The sequence below is a fragment of the Puma concolor genome, chromosome B3 (assembly GCF_028749965.1).
Source record: "Puma concolor isolate L17-30 chromosome B3, mPumCon1.1.hap2, whole genome shotgun sequence".
Classification (NCBI taxonomy): Eukaryota; Metazoa; Chordata; class Mammalia; order Carnivora; family Felidae; genus Puma; species Puma concolor.
Genome location: NC_141672.1, coordinates 132,446,147 through 132,463,189, shown reverse-complemented (window position 1 = coordinate 132,463,189; position 17,043 = coordinate 132,446,147). Strand labels below are relative to the sequence as shown.

The window sequence follows — 17,043 nt, the reverse complement described above, 5'->3', positions numbered from 1 at the left end:
TGGGATGGAAAGGGAGAGACTGCTAATAGGTGCGGGGTTTCTTTTTGGGGTACTGACTGAGCGCTGATTGCACAACTCTGCAAATATACTAAAAAAAAAAAAGGAATTATATACTTCGAATGAAATTAATTTTATGGTTTGTAACAAAAACAACACAGCGCACACGCACACACTTTGCGGACATTCCTCATGGACATTCCAAGCTATGTGGAAGGAAACCCTGCACACAGCCTGACTTAAACCAACTGTGTCACTGGCCAGAGAGGGGGTTGCTCAGAGCCCCAGTGTGTTTCCTTCTAACTCTGCAGGGTTGTTTTTTTGTGTATGTGTGTGTGTGTTTTAACATCTTTAAATGAACTACACCAACACATCAGTTCTTCTCCCTTGGGAGGATGTTTTTATTGAACAGTAACTTCAACAAACCCCTGAGACATTTTCATCAGTTCATTTGCAGGTAAACACAAAGCACCAGCCATTCATGCCAAACAGTGTCAAGTTCACAGCACCCATTGTGTCACATGTTAAAAAGGCCATGCCTGCCACCACACACAGAGCACCCCCTTGGCCGCAGATTCCACTGCAAGTCCACTTTTATGGTCCGTGCCTCTTTCACACAGAGTCCACATGCACTGGGGACTTCATGCGGTCTCCATATGGAGCTCTGCACTCTATTTCTTTCCACTGGACTCTTCCCTCTTTCTAATGGGTGTAAGACAACTCCAGGGAACACTCTAGAAGAGACCCTTCCAGAGAGACCGGTTTCCTTGAGTCCGGTAATCACATTTCACTTATCTATATACCTACCCCCAGTGCTCAGCACAGAGCTTGGCCCTGAGCAAACATGTTAAATATCCAGGGTTTTTAAAGTTTATTTATTTTCAGAGAGAGTACGCACACATGCATGCACACGCATGGGGGAGAGGCAGAGAGAGAGGGAGAGAGAGAATCCCAAGCAGGCTCTGCACTGTCAGCAACACAGCCTGATGCGGGGCTCAATCTCACAAATGGAAAGTTCTTGACCTGAGCTGAAATCAAGAGTTGAACGCTTAACTGACTCAACTACACACATACCCCCTGGATATCGGTTGTACAACAGGATGGATGGATGAGTAGGAGGATACACAAATGGACAGATGTGGGCAGACAGGTGCGTGGATAGACAGTTGGATGGACGGACAAACAGGATGGACAGATGGATGGATGGGTATCAGGACAGATGAACAGACAGGTGGGTGGATGGATAAATGAATGGAAGGACAAACATGGTCAGACGAGTGGGTGGACAAATGTGGACAGATGGACAGCTGAGTGGATGGACAGATGGATGGACAAATGTGGACTGATGGATGGAGACAAGTGGGTAGGTAAATAGACAGATGGACCAACAGGTAGAGGAAAAGACGGACAGATGGACGAATAAATAATTAACAGAGGTCCCATCACATGTGCCCTCTGTCCACTTACGGAAACAGCAGTGAGTATCTGGTGCTGGTGGTCTCCTGCCTAAACCCAGGCTCCAGGATAGGAATTTACTACACCCCTAAAAAGCTAAACCTGTTCTTCCATCCATCTCCAGAGTCTAGCAACAGATGAACAGAAGGAAGCTGTCACCCCTCACCCTTGAGGTGATCTATTACCGTTCATTCCCCATGCAGTTGAGGACTGCCTCTACACTGGCGCTGGGGACACAAGCAACTGAGCAGACCCAGGGCTGACCCTGGTGGTGACTCATGGGGCTCACAGCTGAGTGCCCGGTGTTTTGAGAACATGTAGGAAGGGAAGAAGGAGGTGGTCAGGAAGGGACATCTGAGACTAGATGTAGGAGTAGGAATCAGACTGATTGACAAGCTGTGTGTGTGTGTGTGTGTGTGTACACGCGCATAAGAGGGGTAGGGAAGGGAGAGTGACAGAGAGGGAGGAGGGGAGGAGGGAGAGTGAAAGAGAAAATGGAGGACAGAGAGAAAGACAGAAGGACAGAGGGAGGGAGGAAAAGGCACATGCCCATGGCAGAACAAGTGCATGAGCGCTGACCCTGAAGCAAGGGCACAGGTGCGTCTGATGGGAAAGCCCAGGCAGCTGGGATATAGAACGCAAGGTAGGCGTGCCCAGAGATGGGAGCAGAGTCATCAGGACCCTCTGTGACAGGCCTGGATGCTCCAAAGATAGTGACAGAGCCCCAGAGGGGTGTCCCCAGGGATAAGATCAGGTCTGCATTCACACGGAAGCAGGAGCCAGGACCACACTGCCTGCCCCAAAACGACTCAGCCAGCTTCCTCTGGTTAGAATCCTACTGAATATCAGTGAGGCTACGCGAGAGAAACCCCCGCCACAGCTTTCAGGGAGCAGGCTCTGGGGCCTCATGAAGCAGCCTGGACCACGCCTTACCCCGTGGAAGGCCTGCTTCTCCTGTCCTCACTGGGTTCTTATGGGCAGGGGGTCCCTTGGTTCAGCTCAGAAGCCCTAACAGCGGCCGAGCACATGCCCCAAGCAGGGCCGTGTAGGTAGCCGAGGAGGCCACTGTCACACTGGGGGTTGGCTGGTACCTTTAGACTCACCTTTACCAGTGTGGGCCTTTTCCCTCCAGGCACCAATACACTGGAAGAGCCATCAGCCCAGAGCCCCCTCCAGTGGCTTCCCCTCTGAATCAGGCCATGGCTGAGATCCTGAGACCCGCCTGGAGCCTGCTCTAAGTGCCTCCTGTATGCAAGGCCAGATGTGAGCGAGGGACCCCTGGATGGTTTGCACCAGCCAATCCCGGCCACTGCCCTCGGGGAGCTTCTGATGTGGCTGAAGTTTCTCTGGAAAAGAAATGTGCCTCCCTAGAAACCCTTCTGGTGTCTGTGGTCTCACGGTGACATCTGGGCTGGCATGGGCAAACCTGAAACAGATCTCTGCAGTGCAGGCTGGAACGGGCATGGCCCTTCTCCGAGCTTCAAGAAAGAGGCACATGTGTGTGGTTCCAGTGAGATCTTTACAAACCGCCCCCCGAGTAACAGAAAGTACACTAGGTTAAACAAACAAGCTTCTGAAATTCGAGCTTGGGAAAATAACTACCTGTACCTCTTTAGATCTTTGTGCTTGAGGAATGCAGCACTTTCTCAGGCTTTCTATCACCTGGGCCCACAAAACAAGCCTGAGGTAGTCAAGGTCTGTGCGGTCGCCCTCTCCTCGAAGGGGAACACAGCAGGGACAGAAGCCAGCTCCCAGCCACAGGAGCATGGAGTGACAGGGGCAGCTCTCACACCCGTGGCCCCTGGGGCCCAGAAAGGCCCCTCAACAAGAGTCAGGATGGCGTCTGGGAGTTAGGAGCTGGGCCGCACGTGCTTCTTCTGAGACTCCCAGGCCAGTCCTGCATCCAGCACGGTCCTCTTGGCTTCCTTCCTGGCCGGCTCGGCCCCACAGGCTCGCCCAAGCCGCCCTGCTTCTTCTCCCACTCCGCAGTCTTCATCACTCTTTGTCTGTTCCCACTCTCCGCTGGTCCTCTCCTGAATCAGGAAAAAAAAAAGAAAAAATCAACAAAGCTCTCCAATGCTGGCTGGAACAAGCCCGCAGTGTCCTGGCCGGGCCCCTGCACTCACTGCGTGCTCAGATTCAGAACGGCTGAGCCGGGTTCCAACACCCCAGCCAGCCACAGGGACACTGTATTTTGTTCCTAAGATGCTCTGGACACGTATTTGCTGATGGGAACATACTTCCTGAAGGGAACTGAAGAGCCCGGCCCATGGAGATCTGAGAAAGGGCAAAGCGAGAAGCACTACTTTAAAAGGTGGCACCCTTATGCTTGAGCACGTGGACCTCCCAAGATGCCTGCCCACGGGCGGGACGTCACACTGAACACCTCCTGCTTCCTCCAAAGGCCTTCGAGGTTTAAATGCAAAGTCAGGGATCCGCAAAGAGGCAAAGCACAATACTGTCAGTTCGGTGGCCTGGTAGAATTGTCAGTGAGCCAAATTTTCCATTGCAAACCAAAGAAAATGAAAGCCCCCTCCTCCGCCCGCTTTTCTAAAACAATCCAGCACTTACTGGGATAGATCATGCCTTTGGTGTCGCGTCTTCTATCCCCGTATCATCTACTTTCCAAAATAAGCAGTACTGCCCACAAGTTGCAACTGTTAAGTTTGGGAGCTTAAAATCATTAATAATTCTTCAGGAATTCAAGAGCAAACACCCTTCTGTGGCCGAGAAGGGGCGTTATCAGAACTATCTTATACCGGCCAATGTCTGTCTTGGCTTCGGGAAGATGCCTCATGGAATCACATCACTTCAAAGCAGACCACTAAGGTGGACCAATAAGAAATACTTAGCAGCCATCCTTGTCGGTGGGTCTATTCTCTCTCATCACTCTGGGCTCCACAATGACCTAATGCCATATTCCATTTTGCAGCATCTGGGCTTAGAGGCGTGGAGGAGGAAAGAAAGAAATTTGTCCGCACATTTGCTCCGCTTGAAAGACACTGGTCCATGGCAGAATGTGAAATTCAGATTTTCCAATACTTCCTTCAGAGAGCAGGGTGACGCTGATTGCCACGTGTTCTCTGCTTAGTTCTGGCTTCGTTAGAGCTTGTGCAGCTCAGAGAAGAGGACCGTGAAGAGTCTAATTATGAAGGCCTCGCCTCACGCCGCAGCACAGAGACTCCGAGTGTGAATCAACAGCCCGCTGCCGTGGAGAAGCCCACAGCCAAGGTGGTGAGGGAGAGGCCTCGTGGGTTCAGAGCTTCACTAAACAAGCACAACGTGATTGCTAAGAAAACAAGACACATTCCCAGAATGACACATTCACCACCGTACCTTCTTGCCTCCTTCACGACCAGACATTCTGGGTCCATCATCTGGAGAAGTCCGCCCACAACTGCTCACGTCCTCCTGGGAATTTCCCGGGTGTGCTGCCCTCCCCAAGCAAGAGAGTGGCATAAGCAAATGGAGGTGGCTCCGAGGGAGCAGACAATCAAAAGATTAACAGTACAGCAGGGACCCTTCCAAAAGTACCGATCACCACGACCCAATTCTATCCTCATGACCTTCACTGTGACACCTGCTACAGTGCCTTGTGGAGAAAAGGGAAACTTGCCAGGTTTGGGGAGACATGAAGCAATGGTTCTACTCAAGTGTGTCTCCCATCCAGGTACTAAGCAGGCCCTTCCCTGCTTAGCTTCCAAGATCAGAGATTGGGAGTAGAGCCGTAGGCACTACTCAAGCATTTCTGAGCTGGAATTCTTTTCTTCCAATTATCTGGACATTAAACGGAGTTAGCCTTGCAGAGCTATTCCTAGGCCCTTCTCTTTGCTCGCTGAAATTGTTACTCACAAGAGAACCCATAATCACCCTTGTTAATTCAGCCCTCCTCCCCCTTTCCAAATCAGACCGAACTTGGAAAGGATAACTTTGCTGTCCCACTGTGTACTTCCTACATCCCAAAATCCATACGTACAGGTATGTGATGGGGGGGGAGGGGAGGGGCACTCAGATGCTTTAGGAAGAAAAGTTTTCCAGTTGAGCTAAAAATGCAAACGAAACACATTTTTTCAAATAAAAATAACATTATTGAAACGTTACCTATACAGGTAAATTTTAAAGTTTATTTACAGACTTTATAAATTAGCCAACTTTGGTTTGGCAAAATTGAATCCTAAGCAGTGAAAAACACCAGAGTACTTCAGGGCTCCCTTGGGAGTTTCTATATAATGCAGTAATGATTCCTCATGTACTTCTCTTTGCAAAAGTAAGCTCATAAATGAGTTCAGAGACTCAGCCTTATTCACTACTATATCCTTATCACCTCAACCAGTGGCCTGGCACTGGGAGATCCTCCATTAGAGTAATCTACTGAATGAATGAATGAGTGAATGAATGAATGAGAATGCATGAATGAATGAATCAGAGAATGAAGCAGACAATTCATTATATTCTACACTTCCTGATGTGTGAAACTATCTTTTTATGCGTTACAGACTAAAGTGTGCTTGGTAACTATCAAATGTTTACTTGTATTTTATTCCTAACCAATAACAGTTCAATAATTTTTAAAAATGAATGCTCTAGGGGCGCCTGGGTGGATCAGTCAGTTGAGCGCCCAGCTTCAGCTTGGGTCATGATCTCGAGGTCCGTGAGTTCGAGCCCCGCGTCGGGCTCTGTGCTGAGCGCTCAGAGCCTGGAGCCTGTTTCAGATTCTGTGTCTCCCTCTCTCTGACCCTCTCCATTCATGCTCCGTCTCTCCCTGTCTCAAAAATAAATAAATGTTAAAAAAAAAAAAATGAATGCTCTAATTTGGAAGCACGAGGATAAGAATCCGAGAAGCAACCACCCAGGTAGGTCACAGTAAGTTACCATCCAGGAGTTACTCCCATATGGGACGCAGTAGGTGACAATGGCCGCTAGAGGGAGCCACACAACCTTTCAAAGAGCAGCATTAGGAAAAACCCATCCAGGATGATGGTACTGCTATGCACTTCCCACCAGAGCTCACGCCGCCAAATTGCTGTAACTACCACACTATGTCATGTCCAACTCACCAAAAAAAACTGAGACAAGCTCAGAGCTGCAAGCATCAAATTTTTAGAAAAAAGACCCTGCCCGCCCCGCCCCCGGCCCCAGCTCAGAATTCATTCACATCTTTTTATATACATACACCATAGCTTTAAAAATTAAATGTAGCGGCTCAATCCGTTGAGCATCTGACTTCAGCTCAGGTCATGATCTCACAGTCCGTGAGTTCGAGCCCCGTGTCGGGCTCTGTGCCGACAGCTCAGAGCCTGGAGCCTGCTTCGGATTCTGTGTCTCCCTCTCTCTCTGCCCCTCCCCCATTCACACTTTCTCAAAAATAAAATAAAATAAAAACATAAAAAAATTAAAAAATTAAATGTGAATAAAATTCTTTTCCCTGTGGATAACAATTGAATCTATTAAAAACTCACCTGGGAAGAAAGCAACACTATAACCTAAACAATGAAAACAATGATTTTTAAAGCTGTGTGCAATTATTTCCTGCCTCCAGCCACATTTTTGTAAAAGAACACTCAACTGCTGGAGGATTCAATTTCATCTCCTCCAGTAAAGAAACTTAAGGCATGTGCAAGCTAACTGAGAAGTCACACCAGACAGAATTATGATCCTATTGGTCAAGTTTCAAAGGCTTCATATGTAACTGAGTGTAGGAAGGAAAAAAAAAAATTCCCACAAACTCCTTCTCTCAAAAGTTCTGAAAACGCTGTAAATATTTTCAGGGCCATTATAAGCCACAGATGTTATCAACAGGCAAGATCGCGCAAACTTTAAAAGACCTCGTCCATAAATGACGCTGCTTCAAAAAATAGATTTTGAAACCCTGGAAAGGAGCACAAGTTAATTTCCCTTTGGAACATTGTAAAACGTCCATGCCTTACTTAGAATGTAAAAAACAATTGGCTCCCCCGGGCTTCTTGCTTACAGTTCTACCGCTACAGCACATGAAACTGTAGGAGCCCTCCAAAATAACAGCCAGAAATAAAGAAACAAAAGATAGAACTTGAAAAGCAGAACAATTCAAGAAAGCAACTCTAAGAATAACGGGCTGGTTAAAAACTAAAATTAAATTAAATGGCTGTGTGACATTTCCAGGCAAAAGAAGATTCCAGAACCTGCACTGTGGGGTGACCTGTGGGAAAACCTAACGGGCTAACACAGATTTCCAAGAAGGCAGACAGACTGTAAACTGAGAAAATGCAGAGCATCTGGGCTAATCTGTGATTGCATTTGCAGCCCCCCACTCACCAACCTGGAAAAAACCTGAAATGTCAATGCTGACAAAATTGTTACAAGATGAAGCTGGCTGGCTGAAAACCTTCCTGACTGAATTAAAATCCTGACTGCTGGCCCTGGGGGGACACAGAAGTTGTGGGTGAAACCGGGAACTAGCCATGATTTATACAGGGAGTGAAAAGATCATAATTTAGCATTTTTTTAATTATATAGTTTTAATTATGTAATTATATCCTGATCATAACGATGACCCTTCTTCCTTCAAAGGACTCCAAGCATGCTTCTGGAACATTCCCCGTGCAAGTTCCTTCATTTGCTGTTTTAAAGAGAGAGTTGGCAAATCTCACAGTGAGTTAAAGTGACAGGTCTGGCATCTGACTTCCAGCTCAGTTTCCTGTGACCAGACCACACCAACTCTCAGCTCTTGAAATAACCCCAGCGGCATTCTCCTCCGAGGGAAGCAGTCTCCCCAATTATGCGAACACGTTCTCCCACTGCTTACCCCCCTCCAGCCTGTGCAATTTCCACATTATTTCCACATTCTGATAGGCAACACTTTTTTTTTCCCCTTCATTCCCAGCCAAGGAGCTGCAACATCCAAGACACAAAGGCCAAGTCCACGTGGGAGCTGCAGGCTCATTTGTGACGTTTCTTGATAAACCCACACAGCTGGTCAGCTTAGTGCATGGGGATCCGGGCAAGCTCCCCTTTCATTTCTAACTGTGGGTGCCACAGGGCAAGTCACTTAACCGCCTCATTAGGATCACAGTCACAGCCCTACCATGGCCTGCTTCCCAGGTGCCTGGTCACCCCATTAATATCTGCAGAGATCCATTAAGCCTTCTAGCTGAAAGGCACCATAAAAGCAAAACCTATCATTGTTATCATCAATAAACTCCAAGACGCTCTTCCCTGTCACGACCTAACGTAAATCAGTTACCCACGTGGAAAGCCCACGGAGGCCTAATGAGCTACCTACAGCCTGGGAAATGGCATTTGATGTTGACAGGAGCTTTCTTCCCCGGGGGCGGGGAAGGAAAGCCAGTGCTTTCACTTTGGCGGGTGAAACTTAAAACTGTTAGACCCTCCTGAGCCTCCCACCCACACACAGCACCTGCAGCCTGAAAGGGTTTGCCGGGATTCAGCCCTGCCCTCCAAGGCCCTCTCCCTGAGCACTGAGCTGAGAACCAACAGCAATGTGCAATCCATCCCGGGGGGAGTGCAATCCATCCCCGACGTGGGAGAGGAGGAAGGCACACTGTCAAAAAGCAACTTGGGGAACCAGACACAAGTGAATCTGGTCTTCCCACCCCATCTCCCCTTGGGACCTTCTGCCCGTTCTCATTGCTTGAAAACACCCTCCATCAAAACCCCGCCGGCAAACACACCGTGGTGCTATAACAACCTCAAACTGAAGACAATGCCTGTCGATAACAGGGACTGCCCAAATAAACACCTCCATACAGCAGCTTACTATGCTGCCAATAAAAAGGGCGGGGACAAAGTACTCATTTGCAGAACGCTGTCTCTGCAATGCTACCACTTACGTATGCCTGCCATCTCCCCCAAGGGAAGGAGGGAGTGCATGGAAGCCTTGCTCTTCAAGGTAAACCCTTGTGTGGCCTTCCAGTTTTTAACCAGGTGCACACATTAGACCTCTTCTGGGTTTCAGTGATCCCTTCGAGTTATAAACAGGGAGCCACTCTGTCCCAGGGAGCTTCTGATTTAGTTAGATTGGGGGAGATCTTCATCAAAGTCCAGAAGATGTGGCTCATTCGGGAAAGGAAGGTAGACCAAGGACAAGAAGCCACGACCCCGGAGGCGCCTGGGTGGCTCAGTCGGTTGAGCGTCTGACTCGGTATCAGCTCAGGTCCTGATCCCACCATTTGTGAGATCAAGTCCCACACTGGGCTCTGAGCTGATAGTGCACAGCCTGCTTGGGATTCTCTCCCTCCCTCTCTCTCTCTCTCAAAATAAATAAACATTTTAAAAAAGAAATAAACAAGAAGGCACCACCCTGGTCTCACTCCCTCCTCTGTTCTTGCAACAATAAACATAACACCTGCCCGGGCCTGACTCCATCCGTATGCATTAACCTGTGCTTCAAAGGGCACTTTATTCGCTGTGACTCACGGTCTGGAAGTCTTGACTGTTGCAGTTGAACCTTCAGCCAGATGCTGCCTCGCTGGCCCCAGGCTCCTGGGGGTTCCACCTCCCACAGGCGACCCCGCTCCTCCGGATGGGCCAACAGGAACTTCCTGCACACTGAGGATGTGCAAGAGTGAGCCAGGAAGGCCCGCCCCCTCTGCGTCTCAGGGGCGAGCACTTCCGGTTCCAGCCAAGGCCCCGCCCCACCTGGCTCTGCTCTGTTTCTGCTGCAGGGGCACCAGTGTTTGGCCTCCTCAGCTGTCACCCCTCATGCTCCCGCTTTCACCCACCCCATCTTAGCTGGGGCCACCATAACAAAGCACCACACGTTGGGGGGCTCCAACAACAGACTTCCACTGTCTCACGTGGTGGGGGCGGGAAGTCCCACGGCCAGGCATGGGCAGAGGCTTGCAGATGGCTGCCTTCCCACAGTGGCGTCGCATGACCTTCCCTCTGCACCCATCTGTGTCCCAGGCTCCTCTTTTATAAATAAGAACCACTTCTTAAGAATCTATTGGATCAGGGCCCCACTCCTATGACCTCATTAAATTCTAATTGCCTCTTTAAAGGCTCCACCTCCACGTATAGTCACATGGAGGGTAAGCTTTCAACATAAGGCTTCGGGGGACCCAATCAGCCCTTAACATCCCCCCAACACTGTCCTCTCCTCGGGCACTGTCCCTCCTTATCCTGAGCCTCCCCAGCCCTCCTCTCCCACAGAATTTCCAGCTCATCCTCTGCAGATGCCTTGATTCCAGTCACCTCAAGGCTTAAAGACTTCTATGTCTGCATTCACAGGGTGAGAGTTTTCTCCGGGCAGTGCCCCAAGCCCAGCCAAATGGGCAGCTGCTCCTGGTCCCGCAGGTGCCCATGGGGACCCCGTCAGGCCCTCCCCTCATACGTCCCAGCCGGGGGCAACAGCACAGATGGAAACCTCCAGAGGGTGAAACTAAGTATTCGGAAAGTGTAAGCCAAACTAGCAGAGTGCTAGATAGAATGTTCTGCTCTCCTATCTTGACAAATATAACTTCATAACAACAGGGAAAGCCAGTTTCAAATTTAGAATTCTTGGACTCCTTGGAGTTTTGCACCAGAATGTGGCAATACTGAGGGAGCTGCCCCCCCACCCCCCGACAGACGGCCCACCCGCTTCTTCTTCTACCCCAGCCCCACACACGTACACAGCAAGGGGCCTGTGAATGCAAATGTGAACACCACGCCCACACTCCACCCACATCCCACCAACGCCTGTCCCTAGGGTCTAAAGATATGCAAACTGGTGGCATGGTCCACCCTTATGTGCAGACCCAAGGATGGGGTCCACTCGGGCCCTCACGCCACTGGCAGGAACCCAGGGGTCCTGGTACCCTGAGTCAGCTTAGAAGGAGTGGTCTGGACCCAGGAAGGACGATACTCTTGGGCCCACAGACTCCTCACACCACGGAGAGAAACGCAGCTGCAAGAGGGCTTTAAAGCGTAGGGCTCTGGCCTGCCCTTTGAATGCAAGAAGGAATCCTACCGGTCATGGGGCGCCTGGGTGGCTCAGTCGATTAAGTGTCTGACTTCAGCTCAGGTCATGATCTCACGGTTCGTGAGTTCGAGCCCCACGTCGGGCTCTGTGCTGACAGCTCGGAGCCTGGAGCCTGCTTCGGATTCTGTGTCTCTGTCTCTCTCTGCCCCTCCCCCACTCATTCACTGTCTCTCTGTCTCCCAAAAATAAAAACATTAAAAAAAAAAAAAAAAGCCAGTCAGTAAAGTGTGCAGGTGGCACACACCTGAACCCAGTCCTGAACCTCCAGCTGCTTCTTTCTCCATGTTCTACCTGTTCACATACATGCCCAGGTACAGTCAGGGGTGACGTAACAGCCTGAGGCCCCAACATCCTCAGCTGGGCAGCTCAAACCCCCAAGACACGACGCGTGCTTCAGATCAGCACCTTCTTATTTTCTTTCTCTATGGGGCAGAGATAGAAAAGGGAAAAGCAGGGGGGTGCCTGCGTGACTCAGTTAGGCATCCAACTTCAGCTCAGGTCATGATCTCAGAGTTTGTGGGCTCGAGCCCCGAGTCAGGATCCGTGCTGACAACTCAGCCTGGAGCCTGCTTCGGACTCTGTGTCTCCTTCTCTCTCTCTGCCCCTCCCCCACTCGCATTCTGTATCTCTCAAAAATAAACATTAAAAAAAAGAAAGAAAGAAAAAGGAGAGCAGCGATCCACAAGACCCCGCAAGGGTACCTGCAGTGCTGGTTCTGGGGTGCCCTCCCCCCTCCGTGAAGACTGATACTTCCCTAGGGAAACCTGAGGTGGCCACATTGAGAGGCCAATGCACTCAAACAAAGGTCTCGGAGCTGATGCAAAAATTAGGAGAGAGAGAGAGGACAGGCATGTGGTTCTGGAACTTTGCAACACCTCAAAGTGAGCAACACAGTACAGGAATCCTGGAATGCTCTTTGCAGAAATTCAAGGCTCTTCAGAGTTTAATTATAGACCATGAGTTTGGAAATATAAAGAAATGACTAAACCTACTTGAAAATATGTTTTCACCTGCTTTTCTTAGGACTTTAGAGCAACAGAAGTTTCCTTACCTTCCCTACGTTTTCTCTCTTATCTCTTGATCTCCCCATACCATAATGGTACTGGAAACTCAGTACTAAGGGCCCCAAAACATCTGTATGACAAGAAGTGAAACAGTACCCAAGGTGGAAGGGGTGTACTTCGCAGCAGGGGTGTGGGGAACCTAGAGAGATGCTCACCAGAATCTGCCCCCCTTACTGACTTGGAATGTAATGTTTAACACCAGGGCTTGTTTCATTTCCTCTGAAAAAAATATACATATAAGGATTTCTCTTCCAGAACATGAAAAGGGATTGTGATAGCTCATTTTAAGTGTCAACTTGACTGAGCCAGGGGGTGCCCAGATATTTGGTCAGACATTATTCGGGGTGTGTCCGTGAAGGCGTTTGGGATGAGATGAACATTTGAATCAACAGACTGAGTAAAGCAGATTGCCTTCCCTCATGTGGGTGGGCCTCATCCAATCAGTTGAAGGCCTGAATATAGAGGGAAAAGGCTGACCCTCCCACAAGTAAGAGGGAACTCCTGCCTGTCTGGTGAGCTGGGACATGGGTCTTTTGATGCCTTTGGATTTGACCCAAAAACTTTTTGTTGGCTTTTCTTGGGTCTGGAGCCTGGCAGAATTTGCACCGTTATGACACCATCGGCTCTCCTGAGTCTCCAGCTTGCTAACTGCAGATCTTGGGAGTCTCAGTCTCCACACCATGTGAGCCAATTCCTTATAATAAATCTCTCGTGTGTGTGTGTGTGTATACCCTATTGGTTCTGTTTCTCTGGAGAACCTTGACCAGTACGGGGACTCAGTAGGGTAAGAATGGAAGAAGGGGACTGTCTTCTGCAGCAAGAGCTATGAGGTACTTGGGGGCTCAGTGCGGTCAGAGCTTGCCTTTGCACTCCAGCTGCCCTCCCAGACAAAGCTCCTGGGCTCCCTTTCAGCGTCTAGCTGAAAGGACTAAGTCATGGGCTCTAAGCATCAGGTGAAACCGCAAAGGCCCTCTGAGCGCCCAGCAGGTGCACTTCTCTGGATTCTGCTTCTCTCTGACGCCATGTTTTTTATTATTTCTAAATCCAGTTATTTCTACGGCTGGGAAAGCCTCCCCCCGCCCCCCTTGGTGCCACAGCATAAAGTCTCATCTGTGCTGAAGCAACGGGAGATTTCTCAGGAGGAAGAGAAAACCCACACGCAGAGAGTGTCAAGGAACCTGCCTCCCCGGAACCACCTAGAACACACGTGTTATCCATCACCGTTGCCCATACGTTTCCGCCTGTCACAAAGCGGGTTTACCTTTGAACATGGCGGGAGAAATCGGCCAACTGACGCCCAGAGCCTCGTCCTCACGGAACGTCTCACAGAAGTCCTGCAGCATGGCCGTGCCCAGGCCCTGGCGGCGGTAAGTCCTCCTGACAAACACGGTGTCGAAGACGGGGAGCAGGTAGCATGCACCCGGGCCATCACCACACAGGCTGCCTGCAGGGAAAGGAAGAGACAGGCGCCGTCCCAGGCTTGCACCAAGCTGCCAGGGCCCTGCGGGACTCCCACACAGCCGGGTCACTGGTACCACCTAGAAGGGCTCACATCACTAAGACAAAAGAGCAGATCATCCCAAACCACCAGTTCTCCAGCCGACTGACCAGCCCACATGTTATTGATCACGAGGAGTGCAGCCCCCAGACTGTTGTACCGAAATGAAAAGCAAACGCAGGTGCATGTGCCATTCACGCACCCAAGAGCCTCAGATGCCGCCCGCACTGTGCAGAGTTCACAGAGACACTGGAAGCCAATGAGGGGCATCTGGACATCAAGGTTTTCCGTGAACCCGAGGGATATGGGCTGGGAGACCCACCCAACACATCTCTAGGGCATGGACTTGTTTCAGTAACTCTAACAAGCAGTCATCGTCTCCAATTAAGACAGAGTGCATTTAGAGGCACCTGGGTGGCTCAGGCGGTTAAGCATCCGACTTCGGCTCAGGTCATGATCTCATGGTGAGTTCGAGCCCCGCGTCGGGCTCTGTGCTGACAGCTCAGAGCCTGGAGCCTGCTTCGGATTCTGTGTCTCCCTCTCTCTCTATTCCTCCCCTGCTTGCTCTCTCTCTTAAAAATAAAGATAAAAAAAAAAAAAAAGACAATGTGCATTTACCCCAAGCAGACTAAGTCCTGCCTCCCCTACAACATCAGTGACCTTGCTATAGCAGAGCAAGAGGGGCCACAGTTGGCACCCTTCCCACCTTTCCACCCTGAACTGAACTTCACTGCAACCAGCACCAATACCAGCACAGTTGCTGTTTCTGCAAAAGGAATTTGGCCTTGGCCTTGGCCTTGCAAGTTCACCTGCGTTGTCACCCTAACCAGAAAATCAATGCTACACAGAGCCTACTACATCACCTGTCTTCCAAACGTACAGATGCCTGCACCCTAGATGCACGAAAACCCAGGAAAAGAAGTATGGAGCATATTCAGCTCCTATTGGAAGAAGTTTTTGTCCCTGTCAAGAATCAGATGGTGGGTAATTTCCCAAGCGAAAAAACTGACTCCGATTCTGATCAGCCAGACTGAGTTGCAGGGATACATGCTACTGTAGTGAACTGCTTGCAAAAAATGAGCACAATTATTCCCCTTCCTATATCCACATCACATTACATGTGATTCCGAAGCACCTCCCATCAAAAATGGGGCCTGGCTTCATGGGGTCCAGTGCCCCTCTACTATTCTTTCTCAGATCCCTGCTACTCACTCTAAGAACACAACTGGATTAGCCTGCCACCATAACAGAAACATGGCCTGGGCACCCTTGTGGTCCCAGCAAACATCTAGCCAGTCCCATGGAGCAGAACCACCTACTACCCATCCCACCCAGCTGAGCCTCAGCAAAACTGTCATCCAAAAGAATGGTGAGCTGAACAGTTGATTTTGTGCCAAAAATGAATGAAGAAGTAATCTGAGGCCAGTGATCAACACCACCCAATTCACTTGAGATGGTTAAGTATAAAGTATTTGAATTTCACCCTCAATGTTCCTGAAATGACAGTACAAACTTAGGTTGGAATTCTGCAGTTGCCAACTTTTATATTGAGGAGAACAACATTCCCCAAATGGTAGTCTTCCAAAGCTGAGAAACATTAAAATTACACAAGATACAATTCCTTTAAAAAAAAAGAGTCAATATTGGGGCGCCTGGGTGGCTCAGTCAGTTGAGCCTCCGACTTCGGCTCAGGTCATGATCTCACGGTCTGTGAGTTCCAGCCCCGCGTCGGGCTCTGTGCTGACAGCTCAGGGCCTGGAGCCTGATTCGGATTCTGTGTCTCCCTCTCTCTCTTCCCCTCCCCTGCTCATGCTCTGTCTCTCTCTGTCTCAAAAATAAAAACATTAAAAAAAAAAAGAGTCAATATTTAGGGATATATTTAATAAAAGGAGCATAAGCCTTGAATACTGAAAAACTACAAAACATGGTTAAGGGAAATTAAAGAAAGGTAATAAGTGGGGAAATACCATGTTCATGGATTGGATGACTCAATACTGTTAAGATGGCAGTTCTTCCCAAACTGATCTGTAAGTTCGACACCAGTCCTATCAAAATCCCAGCAGGCATTTTGGTGGACATTGGCAAGCTGATACTAAAACTGACATGAAATGCAAAGTCTCTACAATAAGCAACCCAGTTTTGAAAAAGAGCAAAGTTGGAGATTTTACACTACCCAATTTCAAGGTTTCTTATAAAATCAAGGCAATCAAGTCAGTGGGATACAGGTGTAAGGACAGGCATGTGTATCAATGGAACAGAAATGAGTCAGGAAATAAATTCTTATACTTTTAATTTCAACGATGTTGCCCTTTTCCAATGAAAAGACAGTCTTTTCAACAAATTGTGGTGGTATGACTGGATGTCAATAAGCCAAGAACAACAACAACAACAAAAAAAACAGGAAGAAGAAGCTGGAACACAACAGCCAGTCCAGAATTAGACCCACACAAATATAGTCAACTGATCTTTGACAAAGGAGCAAAGTGAAGTCACTGAAGAAAGGACAGTCTCAATAAGTGACACCGGACAACTTGATATCCACATGGAAAAAAAAAACCAATCTAGACACACACCTTAAATACTTCAAAATTTTTAACTTAAAATGAATCACAGCATAAATATAAAATGTAAAACTACAAACCTCCTAGAAAATACACAAGAGAATATCCAGATGACCTTGGGTTTTGTAACATATTTTTTACATACAACACGAAAGGCATGATCCAGGAGAGAAAAAATTGGCAAGCTGAATTTCATTAAATTAAAATTTGCTGGGGCACCAGGGTGGCCCAGTTGGTTAAGCATCCGACTCTGGATTTCAGCCCAGGTCATGATCTCATGGTTTGTGAGTTCGAGCCCCACATCAGGCTCTCTAGTGTCAGTGCTGAGTCTGCTTCAGATCCTCTGTCTCACTCTCTCTCTGCCCCTCTCCCACTCTCACTCTCCCTCTCTCAAAAATAAATAGTGCACTTATTTAAAAAAAATTAAAATTTGCTGCCCAAATTTTTGACATGTGAAAGACGATGTCAAAAGAATGAAAAGACAAGGCACAAACTGGGAAAAAATAT

General features: G+C 48.8%; 1 protein-coding gene across 6 annotated transcripts in view; it reads right to left on the bottom strand.

The window, feature by feature from the left end:
• Positions 1–370: 370 nt before the first annotated feature.
• The window catches only part of FAM169B (Protein), a 90,138-nt gene continuing 73,465 nt past the window's right edge, over positions 371–17,043 (bottom strand). For 5 of the 6 annotated variants that reach the window (XM_086711445.1, XM_086711450.1, XM_086711448.1 and 2 more), the window contains 4 exons: positions 13,739–13,921; positions 9,868–9,999; positions 4,789–4,883; positions 371–3,485 (listed from right to left, as the gene is read on the bottom strand). In XM_086711445.1, the coding sequence (XP_086567571.1) occupies positions 3,303–3,485; positions 4,789–4,883; positions 9,868–9,999; positions 13,739–13,921 (593 nt within the window). In that variant the 3' untranslated portion in view covers positions 371–3,302. The remainder of the gene's footprint in view (positions 3,486–4,788; positions 4,884–9,867; positions 10,000–13,738; positions 13,922–17,043) is intronic. The other variant, XM_086711446.1, reaches the window with a different exon arrangement.